Below are 18,626 nucleotides of genomic sequence, written 5' to 3'. Positions count from 1 at the left end.
GTGGATGGGTAGATGGGTGGGTGGATGGATGGATGGATGGGTGGATGGAAGGATGGGTGGATGGGGCAGACAGACTGCCAGGCTGGGGGTCAGGAGACCCTGGGCCAAGCTGCCCCCGCCCCCGAGGCTGCATGTGAATGTGTGTGTGTGCACATCGTCAGCCCTGGGGCCACACGTCAGGGCATGGACCTCCTGGCCTCTCACCCAGCTTAAGCAGCCAGCCCTCGCGGTCGGGGTTGAAGAAGGTGTGGGTGAGGTCGCCTCCGTCATCCTCAGGAATGGAGAAGGGCTCCCTCTTGATGCTGTCAAAGAGGTTCTGCGGAGGCAAGGAAGACCTGGTTGAGTCCACCAAGTCCCGTGCCTGGGTCTGGTCCATGTGACCTCAGCAGGCCACTCCCCTCCCAGGTCCTCTCTTGGTGGCTCATCCCGCCCTTAGGCCCTTGTGGGCAAAACCCCTCCGGGGCCCCAGGCCCATTGTGCCACCCTTCTGCCCTGGGCCTGGCCTTGCCCATGTCCTGGTTGGGTCTGTTCAGTGCTACTGTGAGCAAGTGGGGGTCAGGGCCTCGTGGACGTGTGCACACACACACTCTGCACAGTGGCCGGAGCAGGGCCTCCTGGGGCCACGCCATGGTGCACAGGCCCCTCTTCTGCTCAGGTGCTGTGGTGGAACCTTCCAGATGCACTCTGGGCTGGCAGTAGGGGAGCGCCAGGTGGCAGGCCTGTCTCCTGGCAGCCCTGTCCGGCAGGCGCTGACCCGGGGGATCCAGAAGGCAGACATCGGTCCTCGGTGGAGGGCTTCCTGGCAGGAAGAGCTCTGGAATCTGAGCGGAGCCACCTTGTCCGCAGTGAGGCCCTGGTCACTGGAGGCGAGCAGGGCGGGACCCTGGGCGGGCGGTGCTGCTGCTCCTCCGTCCTGGGTTTTCGATCTCCAGCCCTGAGGCCTTGGGTTCCAGCTGCAGCCTGCCTCAGTCCCAAGTGCTTGGAAAGCACATTCCGAACGGTCAGTTTCTGCCTATCAAAGCCAGACAGGATGTTGGCTAAGATGGTTAAGCCACTTCCTTTGTTGCCTCCAGAGCGCTGTTGATGGTTTCCTCGAGATTATAAATGGAAAATTTCACAAGTCTTGTCCGATTCTCCCAAAGTTTTTAGAGATGGTGCTGGTTGGCTGTTTGCTCGGAGGTCCAGAGTGGGGCGCCAGCCGGAAACAGGCTTGCCTGGTCCTAATGGGGGCGGGCTTGGGCACGTCCTCCGGCACATGCGTGAGGTCCCTGGGTTCAGCCTGGCGGGGACGGTTTCTCTTGGGGGAGCCCCTGCCCCCAGCCCCAGCCTCCCCCAGGACTCCCAGGTGGCGCTGGCCGGGGGGCCAGGGGACTGCTGCAGAAGGCCCCCGGCAGAGCTGTCAGCACAGCAGGTACTCGAGAGACTGAGGTGGGGGCACAGAGGGCCTCAGGCTGCACAAAACCACAGGGCCGGCAGCCTCTGCAGCCGCGGCTGATCAGCTCGCACATCCACCCACAAGAAAGCAGCTTGCTTCGCCCACGGTTCCTGCGCCTTGTAAACAACAGCTCCCCTGTCAGAAAACACCCTCCTCCATTGTCCCTCAGCACAGGGCCCAGCCACCCGCCCAGCTGCATGGACCTGCAGAAACACAACGTCCCATCCGGGGGCTCTGTTGGGCCTTGTCTGCCAGCCCCCCTGCCTGGGGAATCACCTCTCCTCACCTGGTGGCTCGGAGGGTTGGCAACCCACCCCGGGCTCCAGGAGGGCGGATGACTCACGTCTGGCTGATGGGGGCCTGCTGGCCCTGCTACCAGCCGCAGTGACGGGTTCAGGGAGGGTCGTGCCACCCAGGCTGGTGGACAAGCCTTAGTTCTGGACTTGAGTTTCAACAGAGAAGAGACAGGGACGCCAAGCAAGTCGGAGGCTCAGCGCTGCCCGGGCCATCTCTGGCACAACTTGGGCACAGTTAAGAGGAGAGCCACGGAGGAGGAGTGGTAAGGAACGGAGCCCCCAGCGGGAGCACCAATGTCACTGAGCGCCAGGATCTAGCCACGTCTGAAGCCAACAGTCCGAAGGCAAATTGATCCCTGATCTTCTTAGTGACATGAATTGAGATGTCCCCCGCCAAGAGGTAACTAGCTGCTGGCAGCCCAGCCAACCCTCTGTCCCCAGATTTTGCTTTTGCTCCTGCAGAGGGAAGCACTCTAGAGTCTGACCTGGGCTTGAATTGGGACTCCTCAGTAGCCATAAGACCTTGGGCCAGCTGCCTCTCTGGTGCCCAGTGTCCTTGGCTGACCAGTGGGGATTTGAGAACTCAATGAGACCAGGATGTGCTGAACACTGTGCTGAGCTCATGGTCCGCTCTGTGCCGAGCCCTGGACAAGGACCCGGGGGTCAAGGGTTGCCTACAGCAGGGGACACACAGAACTGGGAGACCCTTTGCCCGCCCAGCCTCAGTTTCCCCACCTGTTCCTGGGCCTCTCACGGTCCCATTCCTGCATCCCATCTCCCTTCCCTGGCAACTCTCAGGAGCATGGTGACCCTCCAGGTACCTGCTGGGTGCCAGACTCAGTGCTCCTCAGACAAGGCCGTGAGCCAGTCCTCAGCCCTCGGAGGGAAGCTGAGGTGGCAGGGGCGGGGCAGAGGGGGTCGGTCCCGAGCCACCAGACCCTGCCCCTTCTCCCTGAGCATCCCCTTTTAGGTCACATGTGTGTGTAAACTTAACTTCACACACTGAGTCACTTGGAAGTATTCCACGTCCCTTGGAAGGCCATACAGGATGCACGTTGCGGGTGAAGCAAACCTGAAGTGGCTTAAAGCCGAGTCCTTGGTTTCAAGCAGGGGAAACCAGGCCCCGAGAGGCGAGAAGACCCCCATCCGCGAGGCCACCGCGAAGGCACAGCCAGGCCTGCGCGCTCTGACCAGGCCCAGGGAAGCTTCCGGGTCGGTCGGCCAACCCCGGCACCCAGGCGCTCGAACGCCTCCCGGGCCACCCTAACGCTGCAGGCTGGCGCTCAGAGGGTCCAGTGCTGCCTGGTGACCTGCCAGAAGGACTGTGTGGGGCCTCAGGCGGCCTGCCCGTGCGCTCGGATTCAGTGCTGTCCCCGTCCTGGGCTGGTCACTATGAGCATGCTGCCAGGTAGGCCGTAGTGCGTGCCTGGCACAGGCTCTGCCCTGGCATCTTAAAAAGGTTCCTACTTGCCGGGTTCTGGGACCCAGGCCTTAGGACCCCCTGCCTGGGGAGGAGGAGAGGCTTAGACCCGTGAGTCATCACCCAAGGCCACCCTGTGGGCAGACGGGGACCCTGGGCCCAGCAGAGCTCTTCCAGCCAGCGCTCAGGTCCTCGCTCTCTGTCATGGTCCTCCGTGACAAGCTTTCTCCTCTGGGGACAAAGGTGGCCGAGGGGCTCGTGCCAGCTGGGAGGGGAGCGGTGCTGGCTCCAGCCCGGGGCTGCCAGGCCTCTCCCTGGGCTGGCTCTGCGCCTCTCCCTCCCGAGTTCGTGAGCCTGGGCCCGTGTTTCTGAGGAGGCCGCGGTCCACCCTGGACGCTCGGGCCTGCCACCCGTCCTGCCTCAGCGGCCACCTGGCTGCCCTCCCATTCCAGAGCCCGCGCGGCAGCCCCGCCTCGCTCACCCGCAGCTGCTCCTCGGGCAGGTCGCTGCCGTCGTTGACGCCCCGGGTCATGGACACGAAGCGCTCGAAGGGAGGCCTGTCCCGGACGCTGGGGTTGTGCAGGCCCGTGTTGAGCATGATGATGGAGAAGGAGAGGACGTAGCAGGCGTCTGCGGGCGGTGGGCAGGCACCGGGCTGGCCTGGTCGCTCCGGCCTCCGCCCTGACCCTGCGAGGGCCGCTCTGAGCCCGCTGCCCCTGGCATGGCAGCTGAGGCCTGGCTGGCCTCCCCCGGCCTCCCGGCCTCCCGATGCACACCATCACCCGCCTCCTCCTTTCCTCCCACGGAAACCCTCCCCTCTGGTCTCCAGCCCCACCTCCTCCTGCTGCCCACACGTCCCCTGCCTGCTGGGACACTTATTGTTGGCAGGACGTTTGGGGCTCGTCACATGCTGCTCAGTGACCTTGCTGCCCTCCTGGGGCTCCTGGGTCATGTGCTTTATCCCTGTGCTGGAGGCGGGCGGCTGGGGCTTTGGGGCCGCGCTTGCTACTCTGGTTCTTTTGTAGACTGTTCGGGCCGCGGGTCCAGAGCCAGGGAAGCCCGGACAGTTGTCCTTGGGAAGATCCCAACCCCTGACCTTCGGCTTCTCCACTGACTCCAGGAGATCCATCTTAAGTAGCTCCGTGTTCTAGCCTGACTCTGACGGCACTGCCGGTCTAACCTTCCCACGCTGCCCTGCCACGCAGGGGCTGTGACCCCTCCATTTCACAGGTGAGGAAACTGAGGCACAAGGAGGTTAAGTTACAAGCCCAAGCTTACAAAATGACGAACCAACGGGACCGTGATTCACATCTGGCGCTTTGAAAGCTTCCTTCCCATAACCTCCTGGAGAACTCCTGTCCATCCTACAGAACCCCACTCAGACCTGACCATCCCTGCGAAGCCATCCTGGACAGGCCACTGACTCCCCGACTCCCGCCTGCAGACGGGTGATGTTGCTGCTTAGCACCTGTGCCTTCTCTCCCTGCCACCTGTCCCCTGGGCTGTGTCCTGAGGAGCACCCAGCAGGGGTCCTGGCCTGGGGCTGGGGCTCAGCAAGGCTCCTGAAGGGTCTGGGTGCTGGGGAAAGACTGGGGGAGGGCGGCTCAGTGCCGCCGGCAGATCTGGGCCCGGCAGCATTGGAGGGGCCCAGGGCCTCGGGTACTCCCCTTCGCACCTGTGGACTGGAAGACCCCGGGATTACAGAGGCAGTACCGGGCGGCGAAGGCCTCCATCATCCTGTCGATCTTCTGGGCCTCGCCGGGCAGCCGGAAGCTCCAGAGGAACTGCCTGGGCGAGCAAGAGGCCGTGGGCAGAGGGGGGGCTTTCCAGGGACCGGCGAGCCTGCGCCTCCTGCAGGCCTCGGCTACTCATGGGGTAGGTAGTGAGGGACTCTAGGCCCACCGGCAGGTGCAGGAGGGACTCTCGTGCGCACCAAGCAGGCGGGAGGAAGGCCTGTGCCCTCAGAATGCGGGACGGGCCAGACTTCGCTCAGCCCATGCGGCCTCAGCACCGGCCTGGCCCAGTCTGTGCCTCTAGGGCTCCCTGCTCCGGCCGCCGGGCCTGGGTGACTCTGGCACCCTGGGCAAATGCCTCCCCTGGCTGGGAACCTGTGCTTCTCCCAGCTCTGCAAGTTGGTGATTTCCAGTGTCCGCCTAGGTTCCCTGAGGGCCAGGGCCAGGCCTCCCACAGGCCCGGCACCCAGGGACTGCTCGGCAAAGCCTTGCCCAGGGCAGGCGCGAGTGAGCGAGTCTGGGCGCCTCCTAAGCCGCGGCTCTCCTCTTGGAGAGGCGTGGGAGTAGCCGCAGGCCATGCCATCTGGATGGTGAGGATTCTTCCTTGCAAACTCCTACGCGCCCCCTCTCAGGGGCCGATTTTCCAGGCCTTATGGCCGGTGGCAGCGCTTGCTAAGGACTCACTGCGGCCGCTGAGTAGCACTTTCTCCCTGGGTCCTCACAGCCCTATGAAGCTGCCTCTATTCTCCTGCTCATTTACAGATGAGGAAACGGGGCACACAGAGGTTGCTTTTCTGCGATTGGCCCCAGGTCACACAGGGCGTGAAAGGCAGAGCTGGGATCGCCACGGGCCCTCTGGCCCCAGAGTTCGCGCTCACCCCCAGGGGAGCAGAATGGCGGGTCCCCGGGCTGTGATTCCCGTGGCTGGTCAGAGTCGTGACCGCGGCAGACCTTGGTGGCAGTGGCGCTGGCCGCGAGCCGCCGTTCCAGCAGGCTGCTGGGTGGGCCTCCCTGCCCTCCCCTCCCCTCTCCTCCCCTCCCCTGCCCACCCCATGCTCACCTGAGGGCCTGGACCAGGTCGAGGTCTGCAAACTCGTGACAGTCCACAAAGGCCTGGAGGACCTGCAGGTTGACCGGGTCCCTGGGGGCGGAGGGAGCGGTGTGCACCCTGTGCTGCAGTGGCCAGGAGGGGACGGGCCCTCCTCTCCTCTGCTCAGCTGCTCTGCCTGCATCACCCTGTCCCCCTGGTCCCCTCCGGTGGGGCGCACGTCCTGGAGGCCAGCAGCACCGCCTCCCCGGAGGAAGCTCTGGCTGCGGGGCTGGCTTGGGCCGGTCAGGTCCTCCATCCCTTCCTGCCTGGATGACCTGCTCAAGGCCCCGCCGGGTTCCCTCGCCTATGCCGCGAGGACAGCCTGGCGTCCCCCAGGCCCCCCTCTTCCTGCTCCCAAGTCAGGGAGAGCCGCCCTCCTCCCCACCCGCACCCCACCTCACTCAAGGGGTGCATGTCCTCTGGGGTGCTTGGGAGAGGGGTTTGGCTGGATGGCCCGGTTCAACCCTGGTCCCCTGCCGTCCACTCCCATCCTCAGCCAGAGGGCAGTCACAGACTTCTCCTCTGCCCAGGACCCTCTACAGATCCCCATCTCCTTTCCTATTACTTCCTTCCTTCTTCTCTGGCTGCCTCTGTCTTATCAACCTGCTGCTTCTTGGGCCTGCTTCTGCCCCAGGACCTTTGCACTGGCTGATCTCTCTGCCTGGAATCTGCGCACAGCCCACGACCCCTCCTGTGAGTTTCACTCACCTTCCCTGAGAGCCTTCCTGTCCATACTACTTAAAGCTACTGCCCCAGCCAGGATCCTCAGCTCCCAGACCTCCCTTCCCTGTGTCCTCCACAGAACGCATCATTTTCTGGCGTATTTTACATGTGTTGGGGTCTGTCCCCCAGCAGACACTGAAGCCAGGGGTTTTGTCTGTGCTGTGAATCCAGGACTTCCTGGATCACTCAGGGCCTGGAACCCAGGAGGCACTGAGTGACGTTATGCTGAATGATGAAGGAAGACACCCAGCTGTAGGGGGCGCCCCCAGGCACGAGCGCGTGGGGCTTTCCTGGGGTCACTCACTGTCCCCGGCCTGCACACACCGGCACGCCCGAGGCCCTGCCCCCTTACCTCTCCCCCAGGTAGGTGCCCACGGCCGTCTTGCTGAGGCCCTCGCCCTTGTACAGGAACTGGGCGATGTCCTGGGGGTCGGAGGTCAGCAGCTTGTGCTCCGTGAGGTACTGGATGCCCTGGGGACAGGCGAGGCCCTGTGCAGCCTGGCGACAGGGCAGGCAGACGGCCGCACCGTGGTGCTGGCAGGGCCTGCTCTGGGGGCTTGTCCCCCTGACGGGACTTGCCTTGGGCAGCGGTGTGCGCCCCAGCCACTGAGGCGTACCAAGAGCCAGGGTCCCCGCAGCGAGCCAGGTTCCTGCCGCGGCTCCAGGGTCCCCTCTGTCCCATGTTCGCTGGTGACCTGCCTCAGCGCGACTCTGAATCCACACTAAGTTTCAGAGGCTCCGCCCTCCATCCCCCAAAACTCATGTTATTTAAAAAGTAACCTGTGGCCATTGTGAAAAAGTTAGGGATAAACAGCCATCACAGGGGAAGGACGCCGCCCAAGTACCCCACGGGAGGTGGACGCTGCCTATCTGTCCGTCCGTCTGCAGCCCTAAGTCCTGCTTTCCTCGTGCGACATCACAAGGCCTCTCCTTCCTCACGACCCAGCACTGGGAGCCTGTCACCCTGGTCCAGGCGTGCCAGGGGTTGTCTCTGGATTGCCGGGGGACCCCTGAGGCCTCCTCCTGGACAGGAGGCTGCTGGAGGTGGGCCGCAGGCAGGGTGCTGGGAACCCGGGGGGACAGGGGGTTGGAGTGTGTGTTCGCGGAGGATGGAGGCGGGGCCTGGGGTCCACGGGGAGACTCAGTCACAGCAGTGAGCTTCCCAGGCTCCAGGATGGCGCCCCCTGCTGGCCGTCCGTGCCCACCCCCAGGTGTCAGTGCCCGGCTTCCTTTGGTCTCCGTCTCCATCCTGTCCCCGCTGGAATGGGACCCAGCATCCACCCAGCAGGGCCAGGGTGGGCAGGGGCTGCTCTGAGGCCAGGTCGAGCCTCAGTGACCCGGGTGACAGAGGGTGAGACCGTGGGATGGGCTGTCCCCAAGCCCAGCCCTGAGAAGGCGTCGGGGCTGAGCCCGGGTCCGAGGGCCCCTCTGTCCAGGGGCTGCCGCAGAGGAGGATCAGCCCAGAGCAGGACAGGGCCTGCCCAGTGGCCCTGCCTGGCCCCCAAGGGCTGCCAGGGTGAATGGAGCCTCCAGCCACAGCTGGCCACGGGGCACTGGAAAAGGAGCGGGGACTCAGTTCCTCCTCTGAGAAGGGTCAGTGGGGTGGGGGACCCGCCTACCTTCGTGGGGTCCATGTTGAACTTCTTGCGCCCCAGGCAGAGCTGCTTCTCCTTCTGGGCCACCCGGCTGTGGAGCGAGGCTGTTAGTGTGGCTGTCCCGGACACCGCGGGACCCCCACTCCCCAGACCCCCCCTCCCAGGGCCCCTCCACCCCCCCAGGGCCTCCTCGCCCCTCTCAGGGCCCCCTCCACCCTCCCAGGGACCCCTCCACCCTCCCAGGCCCCCCCCCCAGGGCCTGCCTCGGGGGCCAGTGCTCCTCCAGGACCTTGGGCCCAGGTCCTCCTCCCCAGGGCTGCCAGGCCAGACTCCCCTGAGGGCAGCCTGGGTGGCTGGAGGGAGCCGGGTCCCTGCGGTTGAGCAGAGCGCGGCGGGCACCGCCTCACCTCTCCTCCGCGCTCTCGAAGCAGTCTATCTGGGCAAACACGTCTGCGATCTCCTCCTTGAGCTTCTGCGGGCAGGACAGTGGGCGTTGGCGCCTGAGGCCAGGCCTGTAGGGCTGGACCCCCCGCAGCAAGCTTCCTGGCCTTCACCTCGCCCCGTCTGCCATCCTCCCGACACACACCCTCTCTGCTTTCCTCCCACAAAGCCACACTTGCTCCCTCTGCCTGCACCCCCAACAGCTCTTGTCTGGGGTGGGAGGCCCCCAAGCCCACCCCTGCCCAGCCCGATTTCCAGCCTTGCCACGTCGCTGCTCTGCAGCTGTGGCCACCCCTGCCCTCCAGCCAGGGCAGCACCCAGCCCTCCCAGCTCAAGCCCCTCCATGGCTCCCTGCTGCCTCCTGAGCCCCTGCCTGGTGCCCAGGGCCCGGGCTCCCTGGCTGCCCTCCCTTTGCTCTGGCATTTGCCCTAGACTAAGTGCCCACCCTGTGCTAGCTGCTACGGGCACCTCTGGGGGCCCCGAGTGGCAGAGGAGAACCTCTAGCCTGCCCCACCGGCCACCTCAGCGGGGCAGATGGGGAGGTGGCCTCTGGTCCCGCTCCTCCTGCTGGGCAACAGCATGAGCACAGGCAAGTCCCCTGAGAAGCATGCACCCACCCCTCCAAGACCTGTGGGGTCCTGGGGGTGGGGACGTCCCCTGGGATTAGTCCTGGGACTTAGGGCCAGCGTAGGGTCTGGGGGCCTGAGTCCAGCAGCTCCTGTCCATGTGATCTCAGCTGGACCCGAGTGGCTTTCCCATAAACAAAGGGGGATTCACGCACTGCGTTAATTGAGCACTTATACACTCTGACTCTCGAGCTGGGCTACGGAGATGGGCAAGGCGGCCTGGGGTCACAGGATAGTGGGTTTGGGATCGTGGGTGGTCCCGAGACCCTGAAGTGCCTGGCAAGTGTTATCAGAGCAGTGGTGCAGAAAGCGCCTGGCATGTGGTGGGTGCCCACGAGATGCCAGCTGAGTGATGGTTTTGTGAACTTTGAGTACACGTGTGGGGTGGGCACTGTGGCCGTCTCCAGGGTGGTCAGGGCAGCTGGGGAGGAGGTAGAGGGAGATGGGAGGGGGAGAAGAAGCCGAGAGGGACGCAGGGAAGAGCCTGGGGCAGCTGGAAGTGCCGTACAAAGGCCCAAAGGCGGGTCTGGGCAGCAGAGCCCGGGTGCTGAAGGCTGCTGAGGACCCCATGAGCGACCGTCTGAGGAACAGCCTGGTGGCCTGACAAGCGCAGGGCCCATCGTGGGTGCTCCTCTGGGGAGGGGCGAGGTCTGAGGGCCCCTGGGCTGAGATTAGAGCCCCCCTGGGATGCAGGCGGGTGCTCCTGCGTGGCTCCCGCCCTACCCCCATCGCCTGGGCCTGGCCCCTGCCCCTGGGTGGTCCTGGGACTCTGCTGTCCCCCCACCCCCGGCTGGGCTCTCTGGTCAGCTGGGTCAGGATCCAGCAGGAGGGGTGGGAGGTGTGTGCTCGCGGGCGTGTGGCCGAGGGCTCAGGTGCAGGCGCGTGCTCCTGAGGCGCGTGCTCCCGGCACACCTGGATGTCCTCCATCAGCTGTTCCCGGTGCCATCTGATCCTCTGCAGCTCCTCCGCCTCCCCGCTGCTCAGCTCCGCTGCGTCTGCAGAGAGAGGACCAGATGTGCCCCCACCTCCCTGCAGGGCCTTCCCTGGGCGCTGTCCAGAGGGCCCTCCTGGCCGGCCCTGGGGCTCTTCCACCCTGGACAGAGGCTCCGGCGTCTCCTCGCTGTGACTCTCCTCCCCTTCCCTGTGGCTCAGCCCCTGGAAGTTCAAACACTTTGTTCTTTTGCAAAAGGAGCATCTAGAACCCGGAGGTCAGGACTCAAAAGCCTACGCCAGGGCAGGGCCACCTGGGCTGCCCCTGCTGGCCCAGACCCGGCCGCGTGTCTGCTTCTGCATCTGCACCGACAGAAAGCAGCTTTCCACTTTCCTGCCGTTGGCCAGAGTGCAGCCACATGGCCACACCAGCAGCAAGGGAGGCTGGGAAATGCGCCCTCGGTGGGGCGGCCCTGATGTCACTGTGATGCAAAGGGGAGGACTGGAGTTGGGGGACAGTTTACGGTCCCTGCTCTAGATCCTGAGGCTCAGAGAGCTGAGGTGGCCCGGCCCGGGTCCCCGAGGGACAGACTGCTGCCCCAGGCTGGGACTCGGGTTGGGCCGCCTGTGCTCGCTAGTCTTCACCCGGATGTGACCCAAATGAGCCCCAGTGCTGGCAGGTCCCTGAGGCGCCACGACCATCCCCACCACGCTCTCTGTCGGGATCTCCCCGGACTCCCTGTCACTTAGGGAGAAAAGTCCTCACCCTGGCCCGGGGGCTCCGTACGGTCCCCAGTTCCTCCAGTTGGGCTTCCTGTCTAGCCTGCTGGCCCTCTCCACCCGCAAGTGTCCACACTTGGTCCTGCCTCCCGCTCCTGCCCCGGTGGCTCCTCCTCTCTGGGATGCCTTCCTCCTAGTCCCATCCTTAGAAAGTGCCTGGTCACATTTCTCAAAGGCCCTCCAAGGACAGGCGTGAACTCAGAGAACACGTGAACTCTCCGCACCCACTGCCTTGACCGAGCAGCCATCTTGGACTCTCCACAGGGAGCCGAGCAAGAAGGAGACTGAAGCCACCGTGTGGAGCAGAGTGGCCACACGCACTGTGGCCAGAGGACACTACGTTTTGAGAAAGCTTCAGTTGCTGTTATTCGGGTCTTTGTCACAGCAGCTAAACCTGAGCCTGACTAACCAGCACCCTCCCCTGTGACACGTGAGCACAGTGCTCACCTGAGGGTGGCCCAACACCCACAGATATCCCACACATAGGACGGCCCAGCTCCGCTCAGTGGCCCCGCTGTCCTCCTGGAGCAAGCCATCCATCCCCCTGCTGTGAGCCTGCCGATGGCTCACAGCCAGGCCCCCGGGAACTAGCCAGCTCAGCCCAGGGATGTGCCCGCCGGGCGGCCCCCGCACTCGAAGCCCCGCCCCGCCCTCGTTTCTGGACTTGACCCCATTTTCAGGCCCTCACCTATTGCCTGACGGAGCACCTGGGTACCCGGGAAGACGCGTCCTGCAACATCGCGGCAAAGCCACGTGGTGACAACTTCCTGGTTCTTTGTAGAAAACACCTGTCACCATGTGCCCCATGCAGGGGGGAGACGGGATCTCCAGATATTGAGGATTGTTGGCCACGGGACCCAGGTTGACAGGGGAACTTGGGACGGAAGCGTCATCTGGGCCCCATCAGAGTGGGGCCCACAGAGGCCAGATCGTGAGCAGGGCTCTGGCTGGGTCCAGCCTGCCAGGGTCCCCTTGGTTCACGGCCACCTTCCTGGGCTACAGTCGTGGAATTGGAGTGGATGAACTTGGTGCTTGACCCCACAATGGACTGTGGGCCAGGTCATCGTGGGAGGTTCACGGAGCTGACCCCCCAGCTAAGAGTGAGTACAATGTGACATCGTGCCCTGCAGGGTAGGGCTGGGTGGGGATCCACGTCCCCAGGGTGACCCTGAGGATCACACCCCTAGTGGGCCGCAGCAGACCCCAGCAACTAACCGAGGAAGACGTCTGCACTGCCAGGCCAGACATGGGCTCTTGTCTGCAGCCCCTGGACAGGGCTTGGATTCCGCCTGGCAGGTACGTTCCTGTCCTCTCTGGGGACCGAGGATTGGGAACCGGGCGGCACAGACTCACCACCGGGATCAGACCGACTCCTGCCCTGCTCAGAGCTGAGTCTGAGGGATCTGGGAGTCCCAGGGCTTGGGAGTGCCGGTTGCGTCCCTGGAGCTCTGGGGGCCCCGCCCCTGTGACCGTGGGCCGTGAGCAGAGGCCGTGGGAGGCGTCCCAAGACGGCAGGCGGGAGGCCAGCAAAGCGCGTAGACAGCACCTGGCCACCCACTGCTGGGTGGACGGGGCTCGAGGGGAGGACAGGCAGCTTTCAGGGGCAGACGGTCACCAGGACAAAGGAAGCCTGGGCGTGGGGACTCAGGAGCCCAGGTGAGTGCTGGGGGTGCCGTGTGGGGTTTCCACGCAGGACATTCTCTGTCCCCAAACCTCCACGCGGGACAGGCACAAAAGCACCACCCGACACAGTGACTCAGCCGGGGCCTGGGCCAGCCTCCGCCAGGCCACCCCTGTGGGGACATGGGGTGTGTGAACCAAGGAACCCCGACGCCCCTGGAGGCTCCAGGACCCGCCCCCCAGAACCCCCAGCACTGTCACCCTGCAGGTCTAACCACTGAGCTGACCCTCAGCCACGTTCCTTAGAAGACCGAGCAGCAATGAGGTGGCCAGCGGTGCCACTGGACCCTCTGCAAAGGCCAGCCACCCCGACCGGATCCACCAGCGACCTGGTCCCATCCACGGGTGCCATTCTGCCTGCAGAGCCTTGGGCAGCACCACGTCCAAGCGCTGACAGAGGACACTGTGTGGCGTCCCCGTGGAGCGCAAGGGGCCCTCTGTAGTAAAGGCAGCATGGGGGGCCTGAGGCCCTGCGACCTGCGTCCTCACACGCATCGCCACCGGAAGGCGCGGTCCGGATAGACGGCTGTGGAGGTGCAGCAGGGTCCTGCTGGGTCGGGTACCGCCCACCCAGGCCAGGACGCCACACAGGGCGGTCTCCACTGCACCAGGGCAGGAGGGAACCCGCTCACCCGCCATACCTCCTGGTTACCTGCCGGGAGCTTTAGGTTGTCCCTGCATCTCTGGAGGCCTGGAGGTCCTGTTCCCAGGGGTCGGCAGGCACAAACACGGGTCTCCGCCATGCCAGCGGCCCCGTGCACAGTGCCCCTTGGTCCTCGCCAGCATCCCCGTACACAGTGCTCCTCGGGCCACACCAGCGGCCCCGTGCACAGTGCCACTCAGTCCTCGTGACTCTATAGTAGGGATTCTTCAGTTTAAGGCACGGAGGCTCAGAAAGGTGACGTGACCTGCTTGGGTCACACAGCCAGGGAGTGGCAGCCGGGATCTGAGTCCCAGGTCACTGACGCCCAGGGCTCTGCTCAGGGCAGTGGGTTCTCAGGGACACGCAGGCACGGAGGGTGTGAGGGCGTCCGCATGAGAGGGGCGTGGCGGATGGACGCTTCCCAGGCTGGGCGGCTCCGGCTGACCCCTCCCAGGCTCTCACCTCGGCTCCTGGGCCAGGATTCACGTCCTCGGTTCCAGCTGCTCCTGAGCTTCAAGCCCACCCCCCCTGCACACTGGCCGTTGCTCTTGTACCCAAAACTGAACTCCTGGCCTCCCCGCCTGGGCTCCTCCAGGTCCCGAGTGCTGTTCGGAGCCCCGCTTGCTCCCAGGAGCCCTGGACGCATCTCCCGCCTGTCCTGCCCGTCCTCCTTCCATGTCCACCTCCCCTGCTGCGTCTCCTCAGGCTGCCTGCCGGGCTCCCAGGCCTCCCTGTGTCCCTCTGCTGTGCACCCAGTGTCCATGACGTCCCTGAGGACGGAGGCCCTAGCCTTCCTGGCTCTGCTGGGTCCTCGCCAGGCCCTCTGCAGCGGGGCCTCCCCGGACAGCGCTCGGGCCTCCTCCCCGCTGCCTGTGCTCTCCTGTCCACACGCTGTTCCCTGTGCCGGACGCCTCCTCCTCTCTGCCACCAGCTCCTGCCCACTCTCTAGTCTCCTCCCAGGTGTCCTCCTGTGCCCTGCTGGGCACCGTCCCCTCTCCCCCTTCTCATTCCCCCCTGTACTTCTCATGAGCGAGTCATGCCCTTGGTTAAGGAAAGGTGCGCTCGCTGAGCACCTACTGTGTGCTGGGCCCTGCGTGCCGCCTGCCGTCCATCCGCTATCTTCCTGCATCAGCACTGCGACTCTGGGAGGAGGTTTCTGGTCTCACCATACAGGGGAGGCGCCCGGGGCTCAGAGAGGTAAAGTGAGCCGCCCAAGGCAACACAGCTGGAAGGGGCAGGACTGGGACTCACACCCAGGCTGTCTGGGGCTCCAGGGCCACAGCTCTGTGTTCGCTGTCCAGGCATCTCCATGCGAATCACCAGAAGCCCACGAGACGCCCACCCCTGTGTTCTGAGCCGAACACCGACCATGGCCCCATGTGTGACGAGGACGCTGAGGCTGAGTGACACCTACAGGGACATCTCCCTGCTGCCGCGTCAGCGTGGTGGAGCTGGGGACACCGAGTCCTGTCCCAGCAGGCGGCAACCAGCTGAGTGCCTGACCCCCGGGGCCCTGCCTGGTGGCCCCTGGCTCTGCCCGGGGCACCAGGGCCTGCGACCCGTCACCTGCCTGTTACAGGTGGAGCTTCCTCCCCACCCCAGCAAGGGAGACGAGGACACTGCCCAAGAGCGGCCACCTCCTGTGACCCTGAGGCTGGTGGCAGTCTCCCCACGGTGTGGCTGGAGGTAGATGCGTTAGTGATGTGCATATCACAGGGCCCCAGTCCCGCTGGGCTTCCCGCGCCCCCCCTGAGTGGCCGCTACGCCGCCTGCGCCCTGGGGCCAGCTGTGTGCCGCGCCTGCCCGCTCCCTCTCCCCCCTCCCCCTGGGCCTTCCTCTTTCCCTCTGTATTTTTAGAAATCTCCGTGCCTGCAGCCCTGCTTCCAGGACGGCTGGACCCACTTCCCCTTTCCCGGGAGGAGAGGCCGTCCTGGCCCAGGCAGGAGGCCTGGCGGGTGTCTCGCCCGTGCCCACACGGGTCCAGCGGGTGGGCTCTCTGCAGCACCGTGGGTCTCTGGTCAGCTCGGGTACAGCCCCGGGGACCTTGGCTACCATGCCGTCCATGACAACCCACAGGAGCCCAGAGGCCGGCCAGGGCGGGAAGTGGAATCCACCTGCCTGCCTGGGACGCCCCGTCCATCCCCCTCCGCAGGTCAGGCCACACCACGAGACGACGCCGGCCAACTGGGACCCAGGCAGGTGGCGAGGTGACTCCCTGGCCCCCCACCTCTCCAGGAAGCCTTCCCAGGGACACAGTCGCCTCCGGGCTCCAAGTCTGTGTCCACCTGGGCGTCTGGCTCAGAAACCCCCACATCTGCCTCCCCTGTTTCCACCACCCGAGACCCCACAGCAGCTCCCCAGAGGAGGCCCGGGGTGGGGACACTGCTGTCCCCAGCACCCCTGCACCCAGGACTGTTTATAGAACGGATGAAAGAAAAGCAGCCCACCCGCGAGAGCCCAGTCTCCTAACAGCCTGGACCCTCCCACCCTGTCCTCCCCAGGGCCCCCCAGGCAAGGCTCGGCCTGCCTCCCGCCACCCCATCCGCCCTCCGCAGCGCCCAGGCCAGCGGGTGCCTCTCGCCTCTGGTGCTTGCTCCGGTGCTCAGGGTGGACATGACCTTGAGCAAGCCAGGCCACCTCCACAAGGTGTCCTTATCTGCATCCTGGGGACAACCATCCCTGTGACCTCAGAGTGTTAGGACCCAAAAGTAATGACGCTGTGCAGCATGGGCAACGTGGGCTCACAGCTGACCCTCCAAGTCTGACAGTGACCTTGAGTCCAGCCCTGCTCCTCCCGGCTCTCCTCTCGCCCTCCAGTTGTCCCCTAAGCTGTGGTCACAGCCTGCACAGGATGGGAGCCGGTGGGCCCCCAAAGCCCACAGGAGCAGTGGAGGCAGGAGGAGGCAGGGAGCCCAGGGGGCAGAGGAGGTGCCGGCCTCCGCCAGGTCCGACCTCCGCCTCCTGGAGGCTGTCTCCTCCTGGCCTCTGTCGCTGAGAGGATGGGTCTGCGGACGCGCAGCCCAGAGCCCAGGCCTCACCTGGGTGCCGCCGTGGGGTCGGCCGCTCCCACCGGGTTTCATTTGCAGCACAGGCGCTGCAGCTGGAGGTCAGGTCGCCCGCACCCGGGTGCCGGACGCGCCTGCGGCAGTGCCGGGCTCCAGGCGGGCCTCGGAGACGCTGGGCGCAGCACTCGGCCCGTTCCTCAGTGCCAGCCCTGAACCTTGGCCGGGGCCCTTCTGCAGCCCGGAAGGTTCTTTCCCCTGGAGCCCGCAGGCCGCGCCCCTCCCCTGGTCTCTGCCCCAGCAGCGTCCCTCTTGGGGCCCGTCCCCTCTCCCCTCTTCCTCATCCTGCTGTGCCGCTCGCCCTCTGGGTGCCACCAAGGGCCACAGGCCACCATGTTCCATTTGTCATCTGCGTCCCTGAAGCTGAAGCCCAGGGCAGGGACGGGGCTGCCCTGCTCGCGATGCCCGCCCAGCCCCTGGTGGACCCTCAGTGAGCCCAGAAGGCCTGTGCGTTTCCCACGGTGTGACGGCCGTCACTGCTGCCCCCGTCCCGCGGCGGAGGGCGCGGAGCCCCAGTGCTGCCGGTCCCTACCTGGGCCGCACAGCTCCATCCCGAAGCCCGGGGAGGGGCCTGCTCCCTGTGCTCACGGCCGCAGGCAGGCGCTCAGCTCGAGGGCCCAGGGCCGGCAGGATGTGTTACCTGGCCCCTCCCTGCGGCCGCCCCGCCCTGTGTGGGGAGGAAGTGGCGGGTCTGTGCAGGCGCCTGACGCAGCAGCACTTCCTAAAATCAGTTTCTGGCAGCAGGGCCTTTGCATCTGGGGTGTGAGTAGGGAAGGGACAGCAGGAAGTAGAGAGGGGAGGGGACAAAGAGGCCAGACTCCCCGGGGTGCACACTGACCGCCAGGACAGGACCTTCTCCCCAGCACAGTCCTGGCCGAGCCCCGTTAGGTTCCGCTCACGAAGCTCCCACTCCAGAAAAGACACGCTAATTCAGTACCAGGAAGGGCTTTTTGCTTCCTTCAGAGACATGTTTGGTTTTTTCCTGTCCAGTTTCCCCTTTCCCTCAGGCTGCTAGGAAGCTCACATCAAATCTGCTGTTCTGTGAGAGTGTATGGACTTCCGGCCGCTTGACTCCCAGCTCTGCCCCTCGGGACCCGTGTGAGCTCCGGCTAGTCTTGCTGAGCTGGATGAGGGGACCGAGCATGCTCACCTCAGGGGTGTGAAAGAGATGGCCGGAGGCGTGCGTGTGGGATGCCTGGATGTAGTTGTTGCTCCAGAAACACTTGCTCCCTTTGGCTTTAATTTTCTCCTTTGGTTAAAATTCACAATTTTATTGCTTGTGCCTTTTCTGGCAGGTTGATTGAGGTCCTTTATGGAAAAAGGTGTGTTGTCAAGAAATGTCTGTCCACAGAGGCTCGTCCGTGCCCCGTGGCCCCTGCTGGTCAGTTCATCCGTTTCTCCATCCCGTGGAGGCCTGTGGGGGCCAGGCCACTTTTGTGTCCCAGCATCTGATAAAACGTGGGGGAGAGCGGGTGCTTGGGGTGGGAGGGACGTTCCGAGAAGGTGGAGTGGGGTCGGAGCAGCCACGAGGCCACCCTGGGCACCAGGCTGCTGCTGCTGCTTGGTCAAGGGGCGGGCGCTGCCTCTCCTCCGGGGAATCTGAGCTGGCCTTCGGTTTTCTCTCCAGGTGGAGACCGGCCCAGCGTCCAAGTGCCACCTGGTTGTGGCCCTGTGAGGGGGGCCACTGAGCCAAGCCACCCTAACTTGCCCACCCACAGAATCGTGAGAAACAATAAACCCATGTCTCAGACTTTATTTCTAACTGACACGTCAGCGTGCATGTTCACGGAGCGTGTGAGATTCGAATCCTTGATCCAGCGCACGGAGATCACGGCAGAACAATGGGCACATCCCGCACCTCAACGTTCACCTCTTCTTTGCGCTGGGAGCTTTGAGGAGCCTCCCTACTTGCTGAGAGTTTTGCTGTTTAAGTCACCAGTGGGCGGGGTGTTTTGTTACACAGCAAAGGCTCACTGATACAAAGGAGGTCCCAAGAGAGAACCGAGGCTCAGGTCCGGGGCGGGCGTGACCGAGATGGAGGCCGAGTGGGTGGCCGTTCAGGCCCAGAAGCCGGGCTGTCAGCTCCCAGCCAGGCGAACCCCAGGCCTCGAACTGCATTCCTCCCGGGTTCTGCACAACTCGAGGTCATTTTTCGGGAAAACTGTTGAAATG

The 18,626-nt window shown here is 64.8% G+C and overlaps 1 protein-coding gene across 6 annotated transcripts in view; it reads right to left on the bottom strand.

Annotated features, from left to right (window-relative positions):
* CYTH4 (cytohesin 4) overlaps positions 1-14,536 on the bottom strand; it is an 18,492-nt gene extending 3,956 nt beyond the window's left edge. Inside the window, exons 1-10 of one of the 6 annotated variants that reach the window (XM_079141692.1) lie at positions 13,382-13,403; positions 11,758-11,799; positions 10,272-10,354; positions 8,700-8,764; positions 8,317-8,383; positions 7,050-7,168; positions 5,945-6,025; positions 4,827-4,939; positions 3,633-3,838; positions 205-316 (exon numbers count right to left, since the gene is read on the bottom strand). In XM_079141692.1, coding sequence (XP_078997818.1) covers positions 205-316; positions 3,633-3,838; positions 4,827-4,939; positions 5,945-6,025; positions 7,050-7,168; positions 8,317-8,383; positions 8,700-8,764; positions 10,272-10,354; positions 11,758-11,799; positions 13,382-13,388 — 895 coding nt within the window. In that variant the 5' untranslated portion in view covers positions 13,389-13,403. Of the gene's footprint in view, positions 1-204; positions 317-3,632; positions 3,839-4,826; positions 4,940-5,944; positions 6,026-7,049; positions 7,169-8,316; positions 8,384-8,699; positions 8,765-10,271; positions 10,355-11,757; positions 11,843-12,284; positions 12,461-13,381; positions 13,404-13,854; positions 14,425-14,469 lie in introns of those variants that run through there. The other 5 variants (XM_079141690.1, XM_079141691.1, XM_079141689.1 and 2 more) reach the window with 5 other exon arrangements.
* Between the last annotated feature and the right edge of the window lie 4,090 nt (positions 14,537-18,626).

Source organism: Sciurus vulgaris (assembly GCF_902686455.1).
Source record: "Sciurus vulgaris genome assembly, chromosome: 5".
NCBI lineage: Eukaryota > Metazoa > Chordata > Mammalia > Rodentia > Sciuridae > Sciurus > Sciurus vulgaris.
This window is presented reverse-complemented; position numbering and strand designations above follow the sequence as displayed.